Genomic DNA, 25171 nt, shown 5'->3' on the forward strand with positions numbered 1-25171 from the left:
GTAGGATTCTTTCACGGAAAGCCCGCGTGGGCACTGGTCGGGGAGTGCTATGTTGATGGGATGATGGAAGGAGAGCTCATCGAAGTTGCAGACAAAGTGCGGCTTGAACCAGAGGAAATTGTCCTCGTGTAGCGGGAAATCTAGGACATTTGGTAAGGTGACGTTGAGATCTTGCTCTAGACGCTATCAGGTCCCTGGGGAATCAGCAACTCCTTTCAACTCACCTCAGACCTGGATCAAGCATCAGATGGAAAAGCTTTTGCCTATGATAAGCAGTCGGATATTGCCACGTAACTAATATGAAGAAATTCGGCTCCCCAGCACTCTGTCACTGGCATGTGCCGATCTCCCCCTGTCGTTCAAAGCTCACTGGTTCGAAGTGTAGTAGGTCTGGTCCCCGCTGAACAAGGTGTGGTGGAATGGACAAGGACCACTCTTGGACGCCCAATGGGAGGGAAATTGACAGGGTAGTTCTAGGCTTGGCCGTTCCCTATGATGCTGTGTGCCCCTTGTCTCGGTGATATTTCTCGAAGTTGAAGGCAAGACCGAAGGCTGGCTTAGTGCAAAACGCCCGGCCTTGGTAGACGACTGGGAGCTGATGCTTCGGTTACGACTCGTCTGCTGAAAGAGCTGTAGCGTCAGCAAGAACAACCAGCCTGTCGTTGGAATAATGTAGCAAGACCGAAGCCTTTCGTAGATCATCATAGTTTGTACTCAGTCTGCAAGCCTCAAAGGTGCTGCAAGGCAAGCCGTGGAGATTCAAGAGATGTTGCTGCAGTATCGCAGCTCGTGAGTAGCGGCAATCCCATTCGACTAGTACGAATCCCGTTGCAAACACGGAAAATAGCGGCCGGGGATTCGTTTCAGTTGAATGGGAAGCTCAGGTATGTGTTGCGCTCCTCGGGCGATGCTTCGATGCTAGCTGACCAGTACGGAAAGGGGAGGTGAAAGAGGTGGTGTGAACGGTGTGGCATGGCGTGTTCGATGGGCGTAAGTCAGCAGGCCGGGTGCTACCTGGGACGGCCTGCGGGTGTGCTAGAAGGTGTTATGGGTGCGGGGGGATTCAGCCTCTCTCGTACCCTGACGACGTGGCTGGCGTGCCGAGACAACGACACCTCCTAGAGAAGGCTCAATCAGCAGCCCTCCAAGACCAGGTAAGCGGCACAGCCTCTCGATTCAAGAAGGTCGGAAGGGTCCAGACGGCCGATGGAATATGTCGAATTGAAGCTAAGAGATAGGCGAAGTGTTCGTCATGGATTTTTGACAGGAGCTGCTGGCCCGAGCCTGTAAACGAGGCCCACAAACCATAGGTAATAGTGATTTTGGGAGGTTGTGTGGTGTGATGGTCGGCCCAACCTAGATTTTGGTGCTGTCTGTGCTCTTGGAGCGATCCGAAATGGTCTCTTGGGCCCGTGTCTTTGGCAGGTGCAAAGGCCAGTGGAAGGCGTCCAAAAGGATGGCACTGGGGGCTTATCTGGCCGTGGCGAAGGTGCCAACACCGATATTGCAACTTGGCGGGTGCTTGGTACCAGTCGTGAAGCGTTGATAGAAGCTGCCAAAAATTGCCAACCTGTTGGCGATGGTTGGCATTTCTCGGCTGGCGAGTGAGACGGCGCATATTTGTGGGTTGTGCATCGTTTGTCTCTGGGCGACCGGGGGAAACGAGAAGGCCGGCGGCGCTGTTTGGGGAAAGCCATGGTAGTCTCGGGGAAGTATCGGTCGTGTACCCTCTCGGAAGAGTTGTTCGTTCATTTCAAATTGCGAATACGTAATCGCGTGTGTGATTCAGCGTTGCCATCTCCAACGCTGACTGGCCTGGGGGAGATGTTCTTGGTTCGGCCAAGAGCTCGGCAGGCGTCCCAAGTCTGCAACCGCAAATGGAAGGCGCTCGCGGAGAAGAGAAGCTTGGGAAAGCAGGAATGGCATTTAATCATAGGCCCAGAGTGTCAAGCGATTGATGTAGCGATGGTGCTTTGCTTCATCATTTTGATGGTCTTCTTGTGGCGTGCGCGTGCTCCATGTTCAGTATGGAAGAAAGTGAGCTGTTGACGATTAAATGCTATTGTCGATCATTGATGGTGCCATGGGCGGCGGTTGAGCGCAAGGACGGCCGGCAGTTGCTTGGCGAGAGACGCGCTTGTCAGACGGGAGTCATGCCGGGGGGAAGGATGATGGCTGCAGTTGTTCTAGGCTTGATTCTGGTCGAATGTTGAAAGGTATGAGAGCGGCACAGTCGATAGAAAACAATTTCTTCGTTCTTCACAGACCATGCGTGCCTCTCACTGTCCCAAAGGAGGTCATGAGTGAAAGGCAGGTGCGTCTTGGGATCCTCCGTTCCCTCCGTTCCCTTCCCTCCCCTCCCACTCCTTCCAGGCCACAACTACCCGCTGGTTCCTCCTTCCTCCACGTCCGCCGGCTGCCTTACCTAATCACGCAGGTACTCAGGTACTTCCGAAGGGCCCACACCTCTCCGCCAAGGTCGATGCCCCCCGCCGCCCCTAGAAGGCGCGGAACGACCTTCCATGCAGCTGCCCGGGCGGGCTCCGCTGATAATGGCAGGCTTTAAAGCTACGACTCTGGTACGCAAAGGTACCTCTCATGATGCTCTCTCCCCCTCCCATGACAGAAACACCCCATGTTCACCCGACGTCCTCCTTGTTTTCATCTCTTCTCTTCCACGTCAACCTCCAACGTCCACGCCCACCACCATCCAATGCTGGTTCTAGTCTCCCTTTCTCAAGCCCAACTTGCCAGTACCCAAGGCTCTAATCGATGAACCCGCAATTTGTCAATCATAAGCTGCCCTAGGAACTCGACTTTCACCTTCTCTTCTCGTCTAGCACCCCGTCAGCTTAACTCCACTTCCCCAACACTTCGCCTTCCTCTGGCCCTTGGCATACACCCATCTTAATCTCTCTGGGTTATCCATCTACCCTGCGAGCACTGTCACTCGCCGAGTAGCACCCTCGACTTACACCTACGTTGCTCTGATCCCGCCCGCATACTTTCGCCGCAGATAGCCATGTCCATAAGTAGTTTCGCGGCGCGACAAGGCAACGCCGAATGGGATGCGGGCATGCTGGGTTGCTGATAGGATGGGCGACGAGGTCGAGGTGGTATCCTGGATCGGCCGCGTCTTCTTCTTAAAACATCACGTCCCCCTCTCGACCGCAAATGATTTCTCCTCTCCTTGTGATTCACCACAATCTACTATTTCAGAGCTGCCTGATCCCTTCCTTGCACTTGATGCCCCTGGGCCTCCGACCCCATTGTCCGATCCACCTCAGCCTTTTGTTTCGCAAAAGGTTCCAAGCCATACCAGTAACATTCTTTGCCCGAGGATTGCGTCAAAGGATAAGGCAAACACTCGGCCGAAATGGCGACCGAAAAGGATGTCCATGATGGCGTCTCGACCCCCGAAACTACCCAAGTTCAACCCGAAAGTCGTATCGAGGGCGTCCAGGGTAAGCCTGGAAACGCCATCGGCGAGGGCCATCTCAGCCATGGAGGCGCGAAGCGCGACGACGACTTCTACACTCGAAATGGACTCAACTTCGAGTCCTTCAAGCGCCGAGATTATGGACATGGCATCGTTGAACTTGACCGTACCATGAAGACTCGTCACTTGCACATGATTGCTATTGGTATGGAAGCTATATGTAGCTACTATGTATATCTTGACTAACCTAGTCGTCCGCCCAGGTGGTTCCATCGGTGCTGGTTTCTTCGTCGGGTCTGGAGGTGCTCTGGCTACCGGTGTTCGTTCTGCCACACCCCGCACATACTCGAATATCGCGCTGACCAGACATAGGGGCCCGGGTCCATTCTTCTCGACTTCTCGATCATTGGTATCATGATGTTCAATGTCGTCTACGCTCTTGGTGAACTCGCTGTTATGTATCCTGTGTCCGGTGGCTTCTACGTATACTCGACTCGGTTCATCGATCCTTCTTGGGGCTTCGCAATGGGATGGAACTACGTCTTTCAAGTAAGCCGCTTTACCTCTTCGACTGACCCAGTCTTCTTCAAGTGTCATGATATGTCTAATACGGGGTGACAGTGGGCTATCGTTCTACCTCTTGAGTTGACGGTTTGTGGTCTGACAATCAACTACTGGGAAGGGGCCAGAGACATCAGTCTCGCTGTGTGGATCACAATCTTCTGGGCTGCAATTACCTTCATCAACGTTTTTGGAACTCTGGGATACGCCGAGGAAGAATTCTGGTCGTCCCTTCTTAAGCTTTCGGCCATCGGTAAGCTTACACTCATCGTGACTTTCACCACGCACTCACACCTTCTGCAGTCATTTTCATGATTGTGGCTCTCGTACTCGTATGTGGCGGTGGCCCTGCCGGTGGTCGCTATGACGAGTACTGGGGGGCGCGGTACTGGCACGACCCTGGCGCCTTCAAGAACGGCTTCAAAGGATTCTGTGCCGTATTCGTTACTGCTGCATTCTCTTTTGCCGGTACTGAGCTCGTTGGCTTGGCCGCTGCCGAATCCAGCAACCCCTTGAAATCCTTGCCAGGTGCCATCAAGCAGGTCTTCTGGCGTATCACCCTGTTTTACATCCTCGGCCTCTTCTTCGTTGGCCTCCTCATCAGCTCCAATGACGAGAATATTCTTGGTGCCGACAACCCTTACGCCGAAGGTACATCACCGTTCGTATTGGCCGCCAAGTACGCTGGCCTGAACGGATATGATCACTTTATGAATTCTATCATCTTGGTGTCAGTCCTCTCACTGGGAGTTTCGTGCGTCTATGGCGGCTCCCGTACTTTGACGGCTCTTGCGCAACAGGGCTATGCCCCCAAGATCTTCACCTACGTCGACAAGTCTGGCCGCCCTCTGCCCTCGGTTGCTGTCCACCTTGTCTGCGGCGCTCTTGCCTACATCAACTTGGACGCTAGTGGCGAGACGGTCTTTAATTGGCTTCTTGCCATGTCAGCGCTCGCTGCCCTGTTCACATGGGGGTCTATCTGCCTGGCTCACATCAGATTCCGCAAGGCTTGGGCCTATCATGGACACACTGTCGATGAGATCCCTTTCAAGGCTGCCTTTGGTGTTGCCGGATCCTGGGTCGGTTTGATTCTTTGCATTCTTGTGCTAATTGCTCAGGTAAGCTATATTCTTTCCCTACATCTCACGGCGCTTTCTTTCTGTATCCTGTCTGACCTCGAACGCAGCTATTTGTTGCCATCGCACCCGCAGGACAGGGCAACGAGCTCAACGATGCCGCTGGGTTCTTTGAGGCCATGGTCACCGTCCCTGTTATCATTGTCTTCTGGATCATTGGCTTCGCCTGGAAACGCACTGGTTGGCTCCGCACCCACCAGATGGACGTTGATACCGGACGCCGCGAGCTCGACTGGGAGGAGATGAACCGCTACAAGGCCGAAGTTGCTTCTTGGCCTACGTGGAAGCGCATGTACAACAGATTCTTCTAGGTCTGTGTAAGCGCCACATTCAAAGAAAAGCCTGTGTTTCATCCAGCGAGCAAAGAAAACAACATGTCGCGGCTCAAGATACAGGCAGCAATCTAGGCGAAGTCTGATCTCAGTATTCTGTACTTGGATACCACACACAGCTTACCGTCTTTTCTAATCTGACTTTTAATCATCGTAAAGACCAAATATTCTTATCTGCCCCCTGTTCTCGGCTTATATTTGTGTGACTTTGATGAAACCCATCCCCTAAAATGCCATGGGCTTGAGAACACAAAAGACATACTCCATCGTCAACCGCAAACGATGTTTTTGCGAACCGCTCATGATATTGCTTCTGTGAAAGATGCTTGTAAACGCTTAACCCGTCGAGATCTCCAACATCTTTGTGAACACCAAACCGCGGCAAAGTTGTAAGACAATTAACCCAACCTGACTGCCAGCAGCGTCCAAGGCTGGAAACACTTTGCGGTACGTATCGTAGAGGAGCCAGTTGTGAGGGTGTGTATATGCTATGTTGGAAGCGTGTACCTAGTACTCAGCGTTCCATGTGGTCTTGGATCATATGCAAAAAGAAGCAGTCTAGAATGTTTCAAACATCCGCTGATTTGGGCTCCGACGTAACTACGAGCATTCTACAGACGATGCGGCGAATGACAAGCTTGGGTGTCTGGGTGCCATGTCTGGGCGCCTCATCATTGCTGAAGACTCAAGAGGCCACCAAAAGTAGGCTGCCAATAGACTTGTGGTGACTCAAGCCGGTGGGTAAGTGTTATTTCTTTGTGGAAGGCAGCAACAGAGTAGTTGTTATTCAGGTTTCTTGTCTTGACTAATAATCTCCCCTTCTCGCTGTGAGTCTTAAGTTTACGTGTCGAATAGCATGTATGTACCAGTAGTCGTTTTGGCGCAAACAAAATAGCTCAAGATTCATCATCTTCTCAGTACCCAAGAAGATAGTAATCGACAAAGGAGATTGGACTTTCAACGGCAACCGGCATTGTCAACCCTAGCCTGCCTTTTTACTCATTCGAGAGACCAAAACCACGGAAAACTACATCCTTGCAACGTCTCAAGAAATCCAGGACATCCGCCTCGGTATGCCAAGCGTCGTTATACGCAGCGCTCAGACATAATTCGCCCCTGAAAGTACCCAAGAACAGACCCAGCCCGTTGCCCAGCTCCTCGCCAGTCACCCACGGATCGTATGCCTCGATGGCGCCCGTCTTGGGGGCGATGATGCCGTCGACGCGGCCCATGCTGGAGATTGATACCGAAGGATGCTCCTTGGGCGGCGGCACGGGTAGCGGGATGGAGGATAGAGGTACCGTGGGGTTTCCGGCGGCCCAGATCGTCGAGGCGAGGGCGTAGTGCTCCTCGTCGTCTTTGACGCTGTGGTAGAAGTCTTTCATTATCTGGACGACGGGGAGGAATTCGTCCTTGTCGGAGGTGGGCTTGGCGTTGGCGTTGTCGTCGTCCAAGGCTGGGAGGTCCATGTCGACGACGAGACTTTGTCCTGGGACGGAGTGGTACAGCGCAGCGGGGTGTTTGGAAGAGTTATACGGCGGCTGGCAGCTTGCGCGCTCGTTGCGGAGGATGTAGTTCACGTACCGCATGCGTTTCGTCTGGGGCGCGCGAGTGGACGGTGGCTGGATGTCGCGGACCACGAGGGCGATGGCGGCGTGGAAGGCGTGCGTCACGGTCGCGCCGGCGGATTTACACGCTGTGGTGAGGCGGGCTGTCTGGTCTTGCGTGAGAGTGATTGCGACACGTTGGTGGCGGCCGGGGAGGAGGTGGCCGCGGCGGTAGGGCATGTCGATGAGTTGGGTGCCGGGTGGGGGGGTCATTGCTGCGGTCTTTTGGGCGGCCATTGTGGCTAGGCGTGCGGTTTGGGATTCAGTGAGGGTTGAGGGGACGTTGGCTGCGATGCGGTAGGGGGGGCTGAGGTTTGCGGCCTCGGAGCCGGTGAAGCTTAGGGGACTGGGGGTGTTTGGCGAGGAGAATGCTTTGGAGGCATGGGTTATAAGGTTGTTCAGGAGGGTGAGGGTGCCGATGCCGTCTATGATGTCGTGGGGGGACCGGAGGACGAGGTCGCGGCGGATGATGTTGGTGGTGGTGGATGGTGGACTGAGGATGAAGAGGGTTGGGATCTTTGGAGCTGGCGGTTGTGAGTTGGCCCATTCCACGCCAGTTTGACCGGTGGAGATTGGGACGAGAGTCTTGTTGATCCAGGACTGCTGTTCGGCTTCGTCTTTGAGTTGGTGGTACGTCTTTAGCCATTTGCCTGTGGTGAGGTCCCGAGTGACTTGGGAGGCGATGGTGGGATGATCGTGACGCAGGGCCAGCCAGGCACTCTTGAGGGCCTCGTCGACGCGTTGAGCAGCATCGGAAGAGCCGCTGGTGCCGGTTGTGTCAAAGGTCAGAGAGACATGGCCAGTGATGGCGAAGAACATGAGGCCGCTGCCCTCGTAGAGGACGGGCATGGCGGCGTAGAACTCCTCAACTTCGTCGATGCTACGCTGCCATGTCCCAGGCGACGTCTGAGTCCAGACGAGTTCGGGGTATGATGTAGCCATGGTTGATAGAAGAGGTCTCCAAGATGTTGTTGTACACAGTAAAAGATGCACAGGGGTGGGTGAGTGACGATCGCGGGGTAATCAGAGCATCAGCCTGGCAGAGTCAGCTTCCTGAACATGGTGGCTTTTATACATGAACATACCCATGCCAGCTACGTTTGAAGCCGCGATGTCGGGACAGCAGCCGGTGGCCAAAACCATCGGACTATCGTGAAAGCGCATTAGACTTCGATCGGGCGTGGGGCGTGTTCGGGTTGAGAAGCCACACAGCTCCCCGTTGCTGGCTGTGATTCCCAATTGGGAGATGCCCCCCGCAGACCCCTGGTCTGACTAAACCGCGCTACTGGTCCAAAACGCCCCGGGGTTTAGCCATAGCGGAAAAACAGGATCCACCCCCGCAAAGGGCGGCCATGAGTGGCCACAATTCTCCAGAGTTCACCCGGCGACAACTTCATCGATCCTCGAGACTGGCCGTCTTTCCTGTGCGACATTTCTCTGGGCTTCAAGAAAGTGACTCTAAGGCAAATCTCTCATAATGAACGCGGATAAATGGAAAGAAAGGCACAACACACACGCTCTGTGATTCGTGCACATTCAACAAGGGTTACGAGGCAAAAGCAAGAGAAACAACAATGGCATGCATGAGAAATCGAACAAATGTAGAGGCGATGCTTGAGTCTTGTCGAGAGGCCTCGAGTTAGTTTTGGTGAGCCCTCGCAATTTCATCCAAGCCATTTCCCTCCGTCTTCTGATGGTCTGGTAAATAAAAATGACTGTAGAGGTAGAATTGCCGCCATCCTTGGAAACCATGTATTTATCCAAAAAGCGCTCATCTACCAAAAGTATTTTACCTGACTTCAATCTTTCTCACTGAACCAACTATGTGACCTCAAGGCTCTCTGTGGGTCTCTGAATACGCCCATGACCAAGAGTCTTATTCCGTTGCAAAGAAGGGTTTTACCTGATAGGGAGTGACAATGCTTCCCTCCAGGCTCTTTTCACCCAGGCAAGCCAGCGGCACGGGTCGCGTTTTCTTACTAGCACCCCAACATCGAGCTCTGTCCGCGACATCCACACATCTAATTCTCGCGACCACGCGACATCGAAAGATTACCAAGATGGCGCTGCGACTTACACTTCCCTTACGCCCTTTACGGCCTGCATCAACCTTCGTGCAGTAAGTATCCATCTTTCTTACGGAAATGCTACGTTCCCATCCGTTGAGCTTTTGGTACTTTTTCAACGCTTTGGAAGAACCCATCACTCAATCGTTTCATAATACTCCTCTCTAGAATCTCTACTCTCCTTCATGTTATCACTTTTTATGTTATGGTTGGACTGATAATTTTGCAGCGAGCGCGACAGTCCAAGGAGTCCCGTTGAAAGCGAGGATGAGGACGAAAAGGCAAAGAAACCCGGAGCTACCACCGGAGCAGAGACTACAGCCGACAACAACGAGAGTCTCGCGGACATGTCCTCACTGAACAAGGCCCTCCCCACCCAGAATTATACCGCCCACTCCAACTTGAAGGGCCTGCCCGGTCTCGATTTCGGCGTCGCCTTCCATGCCCCGATCCTCGGCTACCGCTATTCCGGCCTCATGGCCAACGTTATCTTTCCCTTCCAGGAGAAGCGGTTCGAGCCCTCTCAGGGCGGACAAATGCGTGCTGCTGCTCGCATCAAGGAGGTGATGGATGTCGGCGTCCGAACCTTTGAGGAGAACCCCGAGATCCTTACCTTGCACGAGGTCTGTGAGCAGACGTTTGGGAACCTTCGAATGGTTGAGCGGTCCTGGAGATTCCCCTTCTCCCTCCCAAAGATTACACACATCGTCCGCAAGATCATTGAGGCGCGCGAGCGTCATCTCGACAAGAACAATGGCGTCACTGAGACTGCCTACTTCTTTTTCCCGTTCTTGAAGGCGATTGACAACTTCCGCGAGAAGGTCTATAACGTTTTGCAGTACCGACAGCAGGATGCTGAGGTCAAGAGTAAGTCATGACAGAAACGGAAAACGAAACACCTTGAGACTTTGATGATTGACAATGTTACAAACAGAGAATGCGAAGCAGTCCCGCGGTCTCAAGCGTTCCCGCGATGACGACTCCGACACCGAAGAGATGGCGGCATCTGTTAAAAAAGCGCGCCAGGAGAAAGAAGAGAACGACAAGCTCGCGGCTTTGCCGCTCGAGGAACAGGTCAAGATTCTGAAGGCCAAGGAGAAGGACCTGAAGACCAAGCTTCACGAGTACGAGTGTAACTACCGTCATGAGAGAGATGCTCGCGCACAAGCGGATAAGAAGTGGACATCCTATGTCGATCAAATTTGGGAGGTTGTTCGCCCTGCCATCAACAGAAATCTAAAGGCCCAAGGCGAAGAGGATGAGTGGGAGGAGGGCCATCTGCAAGGGTTCCTGCGCTGGCATCATCTTGACGATGCGGCTAATGCTCTGCTTGGTATCGAGCGCGAGGAGCCCTGCTCCCAGTGATACGCTGATGGCTCGGGTTGCTTGGTGTCGCTGAATGAGAACATGACTAGCACGACGTGGAACTTTTCATAGTGGTAGCAAAGGATTATGATAGAGTTTGGCTCTGTCTCTACGGAAAGCTTTGGTGTTATCCTGTATTGTGGGATGGAGTTCCGCATCTTGATGGGCCTGCGTGAGACTTTAGGAGGCGAGAGAGGGCATAGCGGAAACAATGCATTATTACAGGTTTACCTCACAGAGCTGGAGAGATTGGTAGTGAACGCTAAGAAAACAAAAAGAAGAAGAAAATAAGAAGACTCCACGATAGAGGATCGAACAAAAGATTAAGTAATTGATCAACTTGGCTCCGGAAGAACGGGTTCCACTGGCGCCCCCTTAACCCCTCGGCCAAGTGTCACGATGCACTTGTATTGATGTTAGGCATGGAAAAACAGAAATATTAGTATCCTGCCCGGTATTCGTGTAAGGTGGGTAGATAGGTTCCTTAGGCATACCAGAAGAGTCATGTGATGAGTCGGTAATCCTAGGCATCCTCGAAGGAGGGCGGTGAAAGGAAACAACAAAAAGTAAAAAAAAAAGGATATTTACTTCCTCTATATGGAATTGAACAAAAGGTTAAGCGATCCTTCAACTTGGCTCCGGAAGAGCGGGTTCCACTGGCGCCCCCTTAACCCCTCGACCATGTCTCTCACATTGCTTGATGACAGGATCAGAGGAGAATGGAACCAAGTACCCTCTCTCGTTGGAGAACGTAGTTATCCTGAATAGTGCAATTATTTCGCCGCCCAGCCCCCGCATCTGCAAACACTGTCTTTCATATATCATACTCGCACCGGGAGTTTGTTTGCACGTGGAACACAACGTTTGACGAGTTTTGTGCATCGTATCAGTACAAGCAGGGAAGTGATATACTACAACATCGGACAAAATACATCTAGTAATCTAAGTACCATTCTTTCAATCTATCGAAGATACTAAGAAGGCGCTCAAGGTTGTGAATTTCAGTTCCATCTCCAACGGAGTGGAGAGTTTGGAGGAATGCCGGAATCAGATTTGAAGCAAATCAACACTCCAACGAGTCCAGATCAAGCTCCTCCTTCCTCCTACGAATCAACAGCGTCGCAGACGGATCCGGCAGCAACACCATACCATGCGGCATCGTCTGCGGCTTGAACCCGTCAGGGAACTTCCAGTCGTACTTGAGCAGCAGATGCGCCAGCGCGATCTTGACCTCGTTGGCGGCGAAGAAGCGACCGGGGCACGCGTGCTGTCCGTGGCCGAAGCCGGGGTGCTTGGCGCTGGTGCTGACGAGGTGCGCGTTCTTCTCCTCGTCGGTGCCGCGCATGTTGAGGAAGCGGTAGCCGTCGTAGGCGGCCGGGTTCTCGTAGTAGTTCGCGTCCCACATGTGGGTGTTTGTGGCGATGACCTTTTGGCCCTTGCGCAAGACGAAGCCGTTGGAGAGGGTCACGTCTTTCGTGACGAGGCGGCGCCAAGTTGCTGGTGGGAGGAAAGGCTGTTAGAGATGGATCCGAATAGTTTGGGTTTTATGCTCAGAGAAAAAGGGGGGATGGAACTCACAGAGCAGGACTGGCTTCATGCGCTGCGACTCCTTGATGACGCTGTCCATGAGCTTGAGATTATACAGCGCCGTCTTCTTCAAACCTTCCTTGCTGAGCACGCGAACGAGCTCATCGCGCAAAGGCTGAAACAGTTCAGGGTGCTCCGCCAAATCAATCATGGTCTGCGTGAGCAAATCGGTCGTGGTATGGATCGCGACGAGCGAGAGGGAGATCTGCTGCGTCGCCGGGTCCGGCTTGCGCGAGGACTCCTTTTCGAACCACTCTACCGCGTCATCGAAGACGGCCCCCGTCTTGCCGGCGGCCACGACCTCGCGCTTGCGCTGTGCGCGGCGCTCCATGTGCGGCTGGAGGGTCTTGCGGCACTCGTTGAGGAGGGCGCGGACGCGCCAGCACGAGGGGAGGAACCAGTGGACGATGGGGCGGGCCCAGCGGGGCCACTGGCCGACTTCGTAGCCCACGCCAAAGGCGGCGGCGGTGTATTCTGATGAGACGCGGACCCATTCCTCGTCGCGGCAGAGTTCCTCGCCGGCGAAGACGCGGGAGGAGAGGCGGGAGACGATGCGCATGATGTCTTGCTGGGGGCTTATCTTGTGCCATTCTGTATCACGGAGATGTGAGATTCCTGAGAGCTGAGAGCTAAAGTTTCTGGGTGGCAGGTTTGTAGGGTAGACTCACCAGTTGAGTCGGTGAGGACATGGCGGAGGACGAGTGTCGATTCTTCGGATAGGGGCTTTGTAAGCTTGGCTGTTTGAATACACGATTAGTGGGGTCCTTTCAACATTCACTGAGGAGTCTTCAACTCACTCAAAGCTTTTGTCAAATACTTTGTGACAACCGTCGGAAGCGCTTCGTCGCCATCAAAGGCCTCGAATCCGGGAATATAGCCGTGCGAGTCCTTCCAACAAGTCAGCTCTCGCAGTTATCACCAATGAAACAAAGGAAAGGAGAATGGAGACAAAGAGAGGGAATCTTTTGCCTCACATCTTTAGCAGGCTCCACAAAATCCAGGTTGGGATTACTGCGAAGCTCGTGGATAAAGTCAGGGGGCAAGACCAAGCAATTGCCCCATTCCGTCATGAGCTTCCACGGATTGTCGCCAAATTTGGCCCTCCCCTTGAGCATGAGCTCCTTGCTCGTCTGGTAGAACTCGAGGATGCGGCGCGTGTTGGACAACTCAAAGGGCTTGAGCGGGTTGATCTCGGGTAGTTTGGCGCCATGGTCGCCGAGGGCGTAGGCCAGAATGACGAAGAGGACGACGGTGGCGACATAGGCGATGGGCTTCTCGGTGGGCGAGGGGATGGTGTACGGCGCCCCGCCCAACTCGAAGGAGAAATTGGATGACATGTGTGCGCCGAGAGCGAAATGTTTGTCTTACGGTTGTTGGCTGGTGTATTCGTTGGGGGCACGGTTGCCTTCGTTGATCTGATGTGTATGTTTTTGTAGGTGCTGTTGATGAGGGTGTTGCCTGGATCGATCATCTAAAGCCGGACGAACCGTTGTCGGTATATATCCCATCTTTTTGGCTGTGATCGTCGTCGTCACGACGGACCTTGGCGAGTCCGCCATTGTGCGAGATGTACGACGGACGCGAGTGCGAAGTGGGCTGGATGATCTGGTCGAGTCTCGAAGGGACCCATCGTAGAGACCGAACCCCGTCAAGAAACATGACTACGGCGTGCAGACTGCTAGATGCATGTTTCTCCTGTGTAGTAATAATACGTCGTGACGTCGCAGAGCTAAGCTTTCGCGCCACAGAGCGGGTACGCTAGGGCGTCCCGTTGTTCCGCCCGCCACCCGAAAGGTACTCGGAGGATTAAGCTGCATAGCTGCAAATCACACTGAACTCTGAAAGATTGTTATGTACTCCGTAACTTACTTGACGGGGGACCTAGCCCTGTATCCGCGCTTCCCACGCATTCCGCCTCGCGTTCGTGGAGTGAACTCTCCAGGACTTCTGGTCCGCTGTCCATCTGCGGTGGTCGGGTCCTGGCCGCCGTGTGGATGTGGTTCAATCGGCAGTCGTATTCGTATCTCGGGGGGTTCATTGCGGTGGCCGCAACTGCCCGATTGTGGGGTATTAGTGTCGATCTGCCGCTGGTTCATGCTTTGACTTGCGATTTACGACGCTTTATTGCTGTATTGACCAACCAGCAGGCTCTAATTTCTGAACTTCTGATGCAGGACTCGTGTGAATTTGTGGATCTTCTGCCTTGTCCTTGGAGGTTATCTTGGCTTGTCGAGTCGATAATAGCAAGCGAATCTGCTTGTCATGAGTCGTGGTCAGGAAGGCGCTAGGATCAAGATTCTCCTTCCGAGATATTTGTAGCGTTTACATACAATTCATGCCGCACAGCCGAGTGACTGCGGATATTAACACGGTATTATCGCATATTTGGGTAGAATAGGTCAGGAAGAGCTACCGATTGAAGTCCTACTTCATTTGCCTATGCGTGCTGCTGGAGTTTCAGCTTGCTAACTCAAGGGTCCGAAATTCATTATGTGCGGAATTGCGACCTCGCTGGTGGTGACTAGATTCGTCTAGAGGGACCTATATAGTAACATCGTTAATGACTTGAGGCGCTAAGAATCACTCAACGCTGCTCTTGTAATAGTACGAGAAATGTTGCGCAGTAACACTGCAGGAAGATGTTACAACCAGGCACGTATGGAACTTTCAGCGTCACTTGCGTCATAGAGGCAATGGCTTCAAGAGGCATTTCCCTTCGGATTCTCAAAGGACGCCGTTGGCGGATCGGCCCGTGATACGCGTCTCTCAAATCATCCTTCCGGCACTTGAGTGGGCAAGGGCGATTGCCAAAAACTGTATCGGAGTTCCTTGTGCAACCGCTCACTTTCGCCAGGGGTCAGATTCCTGCCACCTTGTACTTGTCACCTTCCGGACTATAGTACCGTCCGGTCAGTGATACCATCCGGAGCGATGAGGACATCGGTTTCTGGTAGTACGGAGTACTTGCAGGTTTGCGAATACGCCAGGACTCGGGACCGGAGGCGGCATAGGCACCCGGGGTTTAAAAGAGCGGCGTTTGCTCTTGGGCAGCGCTACGCTAGTCATGTGAATGATGGGCTTTGGTTCTGGACCGTCGGAGACCATGAATGTTACGAAGGACTTGAGATGCCACATTTTATTGTTGAGATAAAGCTATGTGTATTCACTTTTCGGTCTGTAAGTAGTTGCCAGAGACAGAGAATTTCGAGAATAATGTAATATTGCAACAACAAGAATAGTTGGCTGAACATGTCCATTCTCAATTAAGGTAGGCTCGACAGTTCGCCCGGCTTTGGGTTTTATTTACCACATACACGACAATTTGGCGCTTCTCCAACGGATTCGCTGGACTAGCCCTCGTGCAATTGTCAAATATGCAGTCACCGGATGATTCCTAAGCGAGATCTGAGTGCGCCTCTCTTACAGCTACGTGGATGCCGAGTCCCTCTGCCAGGCAACCTGCAAGCTCTCCGAGCAGAGTTTTCTTTTAAACAAGCGCTCGCCGGTTGAGCTTCTGACACGAGATGCCCTGGTGAAGAGCCAGTCCGCCGAGCGGACTAAAGTAGTGTCCATCATACCTGCCAAAAGGGTTACGTGCCCGGCTTTGGCTATTCGCAAGAGGAACGTGATTACAAGACTTCGACTTGAAGCTCGGTGACACTGAAGGAAGGACTTGAGGCATATGATCGAGGCCTGCCTACCAGCGCACATACCCATTCAAATCAATCAAACAAATAAGTCAAACAAACAGTCAAATATAGGATTTTCAGCAAGTCAAACAATCAAATGTTCTAGCCCGTATATTTGATATATTTGATCAAATCTAGGATCTAAGGGTGGGCCCGAATATACCAATAATATACCAAGAAATTACGGAAAAAAAGGGGCCGCCCGGACCCGGATTCGAACACCGGACCTCCGGAATTAAAGTGGACCCGCCCCAAAAAATTCGGCTCCTGCGGCGCCGTATCCACTACACCATTTACACCTCTAAAATGCTCTTATTTCTGCTCTATGTTATAATTAGGAATCAGTTAAATCAATCAAATATCTATTAAATTTATCAAATAATTAAATATGGCGCGAGAAATAAGCCAAACAATCAAATATAAACCTCATATTTGATTTGTTTATATGGGTATAAGCGCTGCTGCCTACAACAGGGAGGTCTAGCCTATAACAGCATTACCTATTCGAGACAAGGAGCTATTGAATACAGATGACAAGAGTTAGAATTAACAAACACCGTCATCTCAGAGATTATTTCCATAACATTGCGCAACGGCCCTGGCGGAATTAAAAGGGGGCCTACATTCAACATAATAGTCCCTCCAAGCGCCTAGCCGGGGCTATCAGTTCGCTCACTCCCTTACAATAGCCTCATCTACCTAGCTAGCTAATAGCTTTTCTAAATAATACGTCTCGGCCACCGGGTCAACTTAGTGAATATCTCGAAGATGACCAGTATCAATGCGACATCAATTCACATACTCACGGAATTGAGCTATAACATCCGAAATATAGCGGTGTAAAGCCGGAGATCCTCCCAAATCTAATCTTACAGCAAACTGTGCTCGGAACCAGGTGCTGCTTTCTGCTTGATTTCTAAGCCGACATAATGGCACCATAGTGATACTAAAGTGGGCGTCGATAGCACAATTAATAACCGGGATCCATTAAATGAGCAGCTGTGACAAAAAGAGAATCAAAAGCATTAGAAAATTGCAGAAAAGGAACATACATAGAATAGAAATCAAGCTCGAGAAGCTCGGCTCAAGCTGGCAGAGTTCGGACCGAACCGATCAGCTAAAGGGTGATTGAGTGAAGCAATTGATGAGTCGTACTAGCTTGATGCACGACGCTTGGTGGCTTGCACCCAGTCATATCCGTACCTATAGGATCGGTACCTGCTTGGATGCTGGATTAGTGTTTGTTATGAGCAAAGTTACCTAGGGAAGTCTACATGCCAAAATTGACGCTACCGCTCCCTAAGTCCCCTCCCTGAGCCTGGAAATCTTTATCGTTCAAGTTTTCGAGACTTTACAAGTTTACAGCCAGCGGTCAGCAATCTTGCCTTTTTTTCCTTTCTTTTTTTTTTTTTTTTAAACGCGTCAAATCATCACTTGACGCGCCTTCTACAACGCTACCCCACATCGTAAGCCTTGCATACCCCTAGTCGATGGTGTTGGGCCGCCGCGCCCTTCCTTTGAGTAATTACTGGACCAATGCCGCGCAAGCGTCGGAGTGGGGACCGTCAGCACTGAGAATCCTGCGTCACACGAGCCAAGCCGATGCCTAGTGAGATCGGAGGAACTTTCCAGGCACCCAACAAGCTTTCTGACAACCATCTGACAGCCAGGGTATGGATTGCGCCATGTTCGAACAACGCTTGCTGTAGACAATTGCTGTGCGCTTACAGCTGGCCCACGCAGGCAGAGTTTCGTGGCGCCGGGTGGTGCTTTCATTAGGTGTACGTGGGCGGTTGGTGTAACGTAAGCAGAGGAACCCCCAAAAATTGTCCCAAAGTGAAAGTCGTGTACTTGCCCTCCAGGCTGGGTAAGACGACGCGCAAGTAACGACAGACAGCTGAGCCGAACGACGGAGTAAAAGTCGGAAATTACAATTCACGGCAATGCACTTGATCTGCAGGTAGGTGCGTGCATGCGAGTCCTCGATTGCCTGTTCAAGTGCTTTTTCCTTGCAATGCGTACAGTAGGGTGTCAAAAGTTCGTGTACACCCTCCCAGTGCGTCACCTATAGCACACTAACTACGTCTCTTTATTATTTTAAATATCTTTCTAACTTAAGTATAAATAATATAATTTAAAATTCTAATAAAATACTTTAGTATATAAAGTATATAAAACTATATTTTATATATTTTAAAATACTATACTATAATATGAAAATAGAATATAAAATAGAAAAGAATTTATTAAGAAGTATAGTACTATTCGCACTCAAAAGGCCCTATAATCTGCTATAATAAAAATCTTTTAAAACTTATTTTTTTAAATATTTATTTAATGCTTAGATAATTACGAAAAACATAGTATAACTTAGGTATATACTAATATAATAGCCAATTAGTTATATAGTAATTTTTAATTTCCTTTTCCTATTATATTTAACTTTTTATTCGCTGTTGAAAAGTAGTACTTTTGCGGGATACTGTGCGCTGCACACGAACCTTTGACACCCCACTGTAGTCCTTTTTTTCCACAGGCACCGAAAAAGATGACGGCACAAACAGCGCAGTCGTATCTGCTTCCCCGATTAGGCAACGGTGAAGGAGTCACTCACTGTATGTAAGTGTGGGTCGCACCTTACTCTTTTTTTCTTTCTGAAGGTGAGGTGGAGCTCAGTCAAGCCGGACCCGCGTACCTGGTCCGGTACCCACACTGCCGCGAGTCCGGGGAAACATTTTCCTTCCTGCTGTTGATTTCCAATGACTACGAAATGCACATCAGCCTACGATGTTATTCTTTTGGGACAATCTGACATATAAAGGACATCGGTTTGCCACCAACATGGCCGAAAAAAGCAGGCAACAATTTCAACCTTATCCGCGTCAACGCATCATGTCTGTCAACGCCGCCCTACCCCCGTCCCAGCGGGGCCAAAAAACAGCTGGATCCCAGTCAGATTTGATGGATGACCTCAGCAAACGGCTTGAGAGCAACCCGTATGATGCGACAAGCAACCCCAAGGGCATCATTGATCTTGGGTCCGCTGTCAATGAGATTATGCTGGAAGACTTGGCCTGCTGGACGAAGCGAAATGTCAAGAAGAGCCAACTCAAGGAGTGTAAGTGATTCCGCCCCAACGCTATTCAGCACGTCTACGCAGCTAGCTCGCTGATGCCATTTCCAGCCCTTGGCTACGGTGACGCCCAAAACTCCCAAGACCTCCCAAAAGCAGCAGCAGCTTTCATGAACGAACACTTCAAAGTCCGCCTCCCCCTAACAGCCGACAACATCCTCGCCGCAAATGGCGTGACAGCACTCCTCGATGCCCTCACCTACAACATCACCGACGCAGGCGACGCCGTGCTTCTCGCGACGCCCTCGTATGGCATGTTCGCCCACGACGTCTGGACCCGGAACGGCGTCCGCGTCGTTGAGGTACCATGCGACGACATCCCCGAGGAGCGCTTCTGGGGCGAGCCGCCGCGCGAGGACGGGCCGGTGCCGGTGCCCGAGCTGGTTGTCCGGCTCGAGAACGCGATACAGGTCGAGTTGAGCCAGAAGCGCAAGGTTGGGGGTGTCTTGTTGGCGAATCCCGACAACCCGATGGGCCGGTGTTATGCTGCGCATGTGCTGTTGCAGATTTCGCAGCTGTGCGCGAGGCATAAGATCCATTTGATTGTCGATGAGGTATACGCCATGAGTGCTGGTGATCGGTTCTCGAGCATACTGAGTCTGGGGCTGGATGTCAACTTTAGGAACGTTCATGTGTTGTGGGGGCTGAGTAAGGTGAGTCGCCATCCCTGCACGGAGCCGTTCTGCCGGGAGCGTGGGGACCCTTGCCCATCGCGCGTTCGGCTTCGGCTTCGGAGGAGGAATTACGAACACAACCGACTGACTCTTTTCTTTCCCACCCCTGTAGGATTTCGGCCTCGGTGGGCTCAGGATCGGCTTCCTGGCGACGTATAACAAGGAGGTTTACGATACCATGCGGGCGTCGAGGTGAGTCACCCAGCCTTTTCGGCTTACCAACACACGGTGTACTCCGTACGACCTACCAAGCACACCAGGCTAACGATTCCGCATCTACAATCAGCACATTCGGGTGGGTCTCTGCACTCAGCGCATCGACAGCCGCGAAACTCCTATCGGACGCAAAGTACCTCCGCAACCAATACCTCCCCCAGTTCCGTCGCCGCCTGACCAAGAGGCGCACTTTTGTCGAGGAGGAGTTGGAAAAGTACGACATCCCGCACGTCAAAGCCGAGGCGGGCTTCTTTGTGTTTGTCAACTTGTCCGAGTGGGTGGATCTCCTGCTCGAGAAGCACGGCAAGCAGGGGGATTTGAAGTTTGTGGAGTACTTGATGAAGTACCGCGTCTATCTTGAACCTGGACAGGTGAGTTTGACGGTGTCTGTCGTGTGCCAGAGATGCTCCGGTGGTGGGAGCGGACCCAACGATGCACAGTTTGCTGATGATAGGTGATGCGCGGCAGGCATTCTTCTCCAACCGGTCGGGATGGTTCCGACTCAATTTCGGCGGGGAAAAGGAAACCTTCAAGCTCGGTCTGCAGAGGCTGTTCCAGTGTCTGAGGTTGCTTGACGGCAAGGACCACTTTGATCCAACAATCGGCCTTCCTGGGATCCATCATCCTCCGCCAAAAGGGAGTCATATCGTCGCAGTGTGAGGAGAGCAAGGTGATGGTATCGAGCATGTTTTGGGTACAAGAAAAAGTCGCCGGAGGAAGGACATCGGGGAAAAGCTGAGGATACCCTTCCCGAGAGTCCGATCGCTTCGGAGGCGGCACGGTGAGAGTAGCCGGAGCTTGACATGTCGCGGCGAGTCAACGCTGCAGTCGCATGAGACTTCTGTCAGCTGATGTGCACTACACACATCTCCGAGATTGTGCATTGCTCTTTCTTTATTTTTGGGAAAAATTGATTGGCGGGAAGCGAGGTCTTCGGATCGACGGCGTTGACCGAAGTGTCGGGTTTCTCTGGGGGAGTTTTTGTGGATCGTCTGAGGTTTCTGTCCCATATTTCCCTCGCGTTCGTCTTGTTTTATGTCGATCTCGGACTTGAGGCCGGTTGCGTGATCGACGTCTGAACCGTCTCTTTTGGTATTCTGGGTCGAGTTTCAAGGTTGGATTGCATACAAGGAGCCGGCGAGATGGACAGTACATGAATTGTATCTTGAATGACAGTGCCTATCGGGAAATGGTGATCTCAAGCGACTTGGTCTGATTGATCCCAGTGTCTCTAAGATTACGAAAGGCGCGCTCAGTCTCTCAATTGATGGACCAGGTACCTCTCGGTTGCATGTTCTTTTTACCTCGGGCTAAGTGGTAAACAAAGACGTTGGTCTGTCGACAATGTGAACAGCAAGATTTAGAGTTTGCCCTGCTTTCAGATGACTCCCTGTAGTTGATTGCCTCGAGTCAACACACCTAGTTTCAGTCAAAGACGGCGAGTCAGCAGTCATCACCACCATCTCGGTCTGTGAGTGAATACAATATGACAGGAACATGCATAAATACAAAGACATCAGCTCTTGCACAAGATAGAATAACTGCAATCTACTCTTCGTTATAATCTATCAATTGCTGGCATTTGAACATATCAATCCTACTTCAATACTACAGACCGCCATCATGCGTTTCTCAGCTCTAGCCCTCCTTCCATTCTTAGCCACAGCTGTCATTGCTCAACAAAAGGGAGATAAGGGTAGGTTCATAATCCATCACTTTTCAATCTCAGTGACCCAATAAAGGCCAGGAAAGCTGTACTGACCCAGAGTTATCTAGGTGAATGTCGGAATGACGCCGACTGTATCAGATGCGTAAACGGCGTCACGCCACTCATTTGCAAAAGTAGGCACTGCTGCCCCCTTCCGCCAGCCTGACCAGATGGCCTTGAGTTGCTGATGGTTGAATTATCTTGCTAATGCTCCATCGGCCTAGCTGATGCCACCTCAACAACTGGAAAGCGGTGCGGTGTTACGGGCGGGCCTTGTCGTCCTATCAACAAGAGGAGGTGGCAGGAGCGTATGATTTGAAAGAGATTGATTTACGGTACCCAAAGGCGTCGTTATTTGTATCCATCTGTAAAAATGCGGAGCCAGTATGCCGCTTGCATAGCCTGCCTTCTTCCTCAACAGGAATGGAGCAACACTTGTTCAGCTAGCCTAACGGTATGGCGGGAGGTAACCGTCGTTGGGAATGAGTTTTGCGACCAAAATAGGTCGAAGGCTAAAGGCCAACTCCTCGGGTCGCTCCTCGGGTTACCTGATGACCTTTCATCATCTCATTCTTCCGGCGCGGACGTGTAATTTCCTCTGGGTATGCCTAGATGTTGTAGGGATTTCGTCTATGCGTAATGAAGAAATCGAAGTATCTCTTTCTACCGCGGTTGATATGTTTACGACGGAAGTGTCTTGAGAAGCTCAACTTGACAGGAATCAGCCCCTCTTGTAGTCGTTATCACAGCCCTTATAGTAGGACATCCTCAACCATTCCGTCACTTGCAGACAAGTCTTTGGCGGGGCGGGCTGGTTCTGGTTCCATTCCGATTATTTGAGTGTATCGGAGGTGCATGAGTCATCGAGACTCACATCTAGAGAATGGAGCTGAATCCTATCCAATCTTATTATATCCAACATGGTTGATGTAGCTGAAAAGTATCTCCTGTCCGGCGATGCTGCCACGCTGCTCTGCGGCCTCCATATCGATCATACTATGAGTCACGACGCCAGTGATGGCATTGGTTAGGGCAGCGGCCAAGGCGGTGGCCGTAGCCTCGACATTTTTGTCCTTGCCCTTCTCGGTCTCCCGGTCCCTGGGATTTCCGATTCGAATCTGGTGAAGTTGGGCGCCTTCATGATGATGAGCCTGTGGTTTGCGCGGACAGTCTTCTTCTTCTTCTGGGCTTGAAGGGTGCCCCGCACAATCTTGGAGACATCTAAAGACATGCCCTTCTTCTGTGGCTGCTGCGGCGACTTCACAGGTCCTAATGGAAAAAAAACATCAGGTTACTGAATATTAAGATAGTGGATTTCCATGACTTACAAATGGGCCGGTGAACGGGCGTGTGTCCAGTTAGTGCTAGTGACACCTTCAAGAGTGTCTCCAGCGTAAAAGGAGTCTGGGCCAAGCATAATTGCAGACGGGGTTGTAAGTCGCAGGGCCCGGGTACATCTATCTACGTCCTTCTTGCAGGAGTTGATCTGGTATGCACAGTCAACGCAGCGCAAACCCTTTCCTGTAATTTCGTCAGCAAGAGAGGCGCACAAGCAGCTGCCCGGCACTTACCATGTCGTTCACGACACTCGGGATCTAGTTCGAGGGCTTTGCACCCGACGACGGGAAGAGTGGAAGGGGAGGCCTCGAATAGCAGCGACAGCGGCAACCTTCTTTGCCTTGCGTTTCCGGTTGTACATGATTTACGTAAGTAGAGCTACAAAGATCGATACGAGAGCACGAGGAATGAAGCCAGAGGAGAGAAAGCCGGCTTGCCAAGGCACTGAGATATGCGTGCGCGACCCTGTCGGACCTCCTGAGTCGGTATGATATAGCTGCCAACACCGGCGCCGAGATTCAGACCGGGGAAAGCCTCGAGCGATCGTGGCTATTTTCGCTGAAATTCTGCATGAATCTCGAAATACGAGTAGTGGAAATCAATTGAGGCAAAACGGGGAAGGGCAGCGCGCGGTAGTGATCTTGTAAAGCCAAGCCGCGACCTCCAGCAAGAGATCGGCTGGTGAGAAAGACCGCCTGTAATGATGGGACGTAGAGGATATGTAGACCCGGGGCCGTCATCGGCGAGGGCCACTAGCCACATCTCGGTGCGATCGATTTCGCCTGGACTGGGTATGCCGTATACTTTGGGTTTTACCTGCCAAGAGACCAAACCTCGACCGCTATCACAGCGGTGACCTGTTTCAGCCGCAAAGTATAAAAGAGGCTAGAGTCGCTTGGATAAGAAAAGAGAGTCGAGGCAAGGTCGTTTAGGATTCTCGCGAGGGAGGCCCCCCCGGCAACAACTACTCTTTTGGTAGTGGCAATACGAGAGGTGATGGTGACGGGACTTCCGGCCTCGAGGACCTCGATGGGACGTAGAAAGATTTGTATATCCTAGCTGGCGGTTCTTATGCCAGAGTCACGCCACAATGTACTCTCTATGGCCCGGGGTGTGAGGTATTGCCTGATGTGACGCTCGCGAACAGACTAAGTCAGTAATTGCCAGGGCTATAATGCTCGAGTGTTGACAAGTATTGCCTTTCTCAGAACAGGAGCCACCCGAGTCCTTTACCATATCGATGAGAGAAGCTTTTTAAGCAAATTGTCCTTCAATGGGTGCTATATTAGCTTAGGTTGGCGGCATTAGTGCCGCTAAGGTAGTTCCTATGGCGTGTTGCTGAAAGACAGATGCATGCCGTAGGTGCTCAGGTACCACAGAGCGACCGTACTCTAGCCGGGGGACCCGTGAAAAAGACCGCGGACTCTGCGGGGGCCGACCTCGAAGTACTCCTAAAAAGGGTCGTAGTCTGGCAAGTAGAGGAGAAGCGTTTCTCCCAAATCCTAGCAGTTAGGCATTATCCAGACGCGCTCATTTTCAGGCCAAGCCTTCTAAATAATATAGTAGAACAGTCTCAGATAAGCGGCTAAGCCGCAGATATGGTTAACCACCGGCCTTGCAATAACCAGGGTCAATTAATCGTAACGCTCCTCCAAGAGGAATACAAACATCGCCGAGAGTTCGTTCTTGACACAGTGGGCCTCGTTAACTATAATGCGATGCCCAAAGGGAACTTTAGTCAGGTGCAAGGAAAATGTACATTGAAGGTGAGAATGGTGTACAGAAGACCCAGACACTGAATAGGAGCTGGATCAGTTATGAATGGCATTCGGTCCCGGGGACATGGTTTATGTGTGAATGGAGCAGTTTTGCGGAAATGAGAGACATGTTGTATGTGTGATGAAGGGAGAGAAGCTCCAAGGCCAAGGCTGGGGATATAATTGGACTGAGGCCCACCACCGCGCTCAGCTATTGTAGAGGGGGTATTACCATAAACAAATCCTCAGGACCACCAGACGCCTGGGATCCATAATATTGGTGGGCTTTTTTCCTTGACCGAACATAAACAGAAGCTGTTGGTCTGTAATAAGGGAATATAAATACTTGACAGAATTTATCAATTGCTTCTTCATGTCTCTTTATGACTCTAACTTATCTATGGGTTTGTCCCGAATCGTTCTTGTTCTTTGTCGAATTCAGCTTGTGTGCTCTTGTGATTGCCAGATTGTCCGCAATGCACCTCTACCCAGCAAAGCCAGCAAACCAAGCCCCAACCGATACCACCCAAACACCGAATAACAAAGACCAAACCAAATGAACA

The 25171-nt window shown here is 51.6% G+C and overlaps 11 protein-coding genes across 11 annotated transcripts; 6 read left to right on the forward strand and 5 right to left on the reverse strand.

Moving 5' to 3' along the window:
* Positions 1–11: 11 nt before the first annotated feature.
* Positions 12–1926, reverse strand: CLUP02_16651 (uncharacterized protein; the record flags this gene model as incomplete). The annotated part of the gene is made up of 9 exons (XM_049295569.1): positions 12–47; positions 94–183; positions 225–231; positions 371–630; positions 683–813; positions 928–1024; positions 1080–1118; positions 1166–1728; positions 1812–1926. 9 exons carry the CDS (start codon positions 1924–1926, stop codon positions 12–14), a joined length of 1338 nt encoding a protein of 445 aa, XP_049152716.1.
* Positions 1927–2598: 672 nt separating this feature from the next.
* Positions 2599–2769, forward strand: CLUP02_16652 (uncharacterized protein; the record flags this gene model as incomplete). Its single annotated transcript, XM_049295570.1, has 1 exon — positions 2599–2769. The coding sequence occupies one exon, from the start codon at positions 2599–2601 to the stop codon at positions 2767–2769; it is 171 nt and encodes a 56-aa protein (XP_049152717.1).
* Positions 2770–3376: 607 nt separating this feature from the next.
* CLUP02_16653 (amino acid permease) lies at positions 3377–5447 on the forward strand (the record flags this gene model as incomplete). Its single annotated transcript, XM_049295571.1, has 6 exons — positions 3377–3644; positions 3703–3758; positions 3812–3988; positions 4061–4253; positions 4304–5118; positions 5187–5447. 6 exons carry the CDS (start codon positions 3377–3379, stop codon positions 5445–5447), a joined length of 1770 nt encoding a protein of 589 aa, XP_049152718.1.
* Positions 5448–6463: 1016 nt separating this feature from the next.
* On the reverse strand, positions 6464–8017 carry CLUP02_16654 (uncharacterized protein; the record flags this gene model as incomplete). Its single annotated transcript, XM_049295572.1, has 1 exon — positions 6464–8017. One exon carries the CDS (start codon positions 8015–8017, stop codon positions 6464–6466), a length of 1554 nt encoding a protein of 517 aa, XP_049152719.1.
* A 1118-nt stretch (positions 8018–9135) lies between these two features.
* On the forward strand, positions 9136–10506 carry CLUP02_16655 (uncharacterized protein; the record flags this gene model as incomplete). Its single annotated transcript, XM_049295573.1, has 3 exons — positions 9136–9194; positions 9371–10008; positions 10076–10506. 3 exons carry the CDS (start codon positions 9136–9138, stop codon positions 10504–10506), a joined length of 1128 nt encoding a protein of 375 aa, XP_049152720.1.
* Positions 10507–11569: 1063 nt separating this feature from the next.
* On the reverse strand, positions 11570–13430 carry CLUP02_16656 (cytochrome P450; the record flags this gene model as incomplete). The annotated part of the gene is made up of 5 exons (XM_049295574.1): positions 11570–12003; positions 12085–12684; positions 12762–12830; positions 12891–12981; positions 13068–13430. The coding sequence occupies 5 exons, from the start codon at positions 13428–13430 to the stop codon at positions 11570–11572; spliced, it is 1557 nt and encodes a 518-aa protein (XP_049152721.1).
* Positions 13431–13457: 27 nt separating this feature from the next.
* CLUP02_16657 (uncharacterized protein) lies at positions 13458–18517 on the reverse strand (the record flags this gene model as incomplete). The annotated part of the gene is made up of 20 exons (XM_049295575.1): positions 13458–13532; positions 13636–13771; positions 13840–13912; positions 13963–14180; positions 14235–14349; positions 14564–14614; positions 14683–14937; positions 15014–15146; positions 15261–15336; positions 15408–15487; positions 15553–15736; positions 16656–16781; positions 16835–16865; positions 16951–17000; positions 17057–17131; positions 17317–17441; positions 17511–17645; positions 17722–17790; positions 18284–18357; positions 18478–18517. The coding sequence occupies 20 exons, from the start codon at positions 18515–18517 to the stop codon at positions 13458–13460; spliced, it is 2121 nt and encodes a 706-aa protein (XP_049152722.1).
* Positions 18518–18569: 52 nt separating this feature from the next.
* On the forward strand, positions 18570–20465 carry CLUP02_16658 (aminotransferase class I and II; the record flags this gene model as incomplete). The annotated part of the gene is made up of 5 exons (XM_049295576.1): positions 18570–18900; positions 18967–19568; positions 19702–19781; positions 19876–20176; positions 20274–20465. 5 exons carry the CDS (start codon positions 18570–18572, stop codon positions 20463–20465), a joined length of 1506 nt encoding a protein of 501 aa, XP_049152723.1.
* Positions 20466–21428: 963 nt separating this feature from the next.
* CLUP02_16659 (uncharacterized protein) lies at positions 21429–21832 on the forward strand (the record flags this gene model as incomplete). The annotated part of the gene is made up of 3 exons (XM_049295577.1): positions 21429–21501; positions 21582–21647; positions 21738–21832. The coding sequence occupies 3 exons, from the start codon at positions 21429–21431 to the stop codon at positions 21830–21832; spliced, it is 234 nt and encodes a 77-aa protein (XP_049152724.1).
* Positions 21833–22409: 577 nt separating this feature from the next.
* CLUP02_16660 (uncharacterized protein) lies at positions 22410–22930 on the reverse strand (the record flags this gene model as incomplete). Its single annotated transcript, XM_049295578.1, has 2 exons — positions 22410–22782; positions 22842–22930. The coding sequence occupies 2 exons, from the start codon at positions 22928–22930 to the stop codon at positions 22410–22412; spliced, it is 462 nt and encodes a 153-aa protein (XP_049152725.1).
* Positions 22931–24449: 1519 nt separating this feature from the next.
* On the forward strand, positions 24450–25149 carry CLUP02_16661 (uncharacterized protein; the record flags this gene model as incomplete). Its single annotated transcript, XM_049295579.1, has 4 exons — positions 24450–24529; positions 24601–24745; positions 24858–24929; positions 25075–25149. 4 exons carry the CDS (start codon positions 24450–24452, stop codon positions 25147–25149), a joined length of 372 nt encoding a protein of 123 aa, XP_049152726.1.
* Positions 25150–25171: the final 22 nt, after the last annotated feature.

The sequence above is a fragment of the Colletotrichum lupini genome, chromosome 9 (genome assembly GCF_023278565.1).
Source record: "Colletotrichum lupini chromosome 9, complete sequence".
Classification (NCBI taxonomy): domain Eukaryota; kingdom Fungi; phylum Ascomycota; class Sordariomycetes; order Glomerellales; family Glomerellaceae; genus Colletotrichum; species Colletotrichum lupini.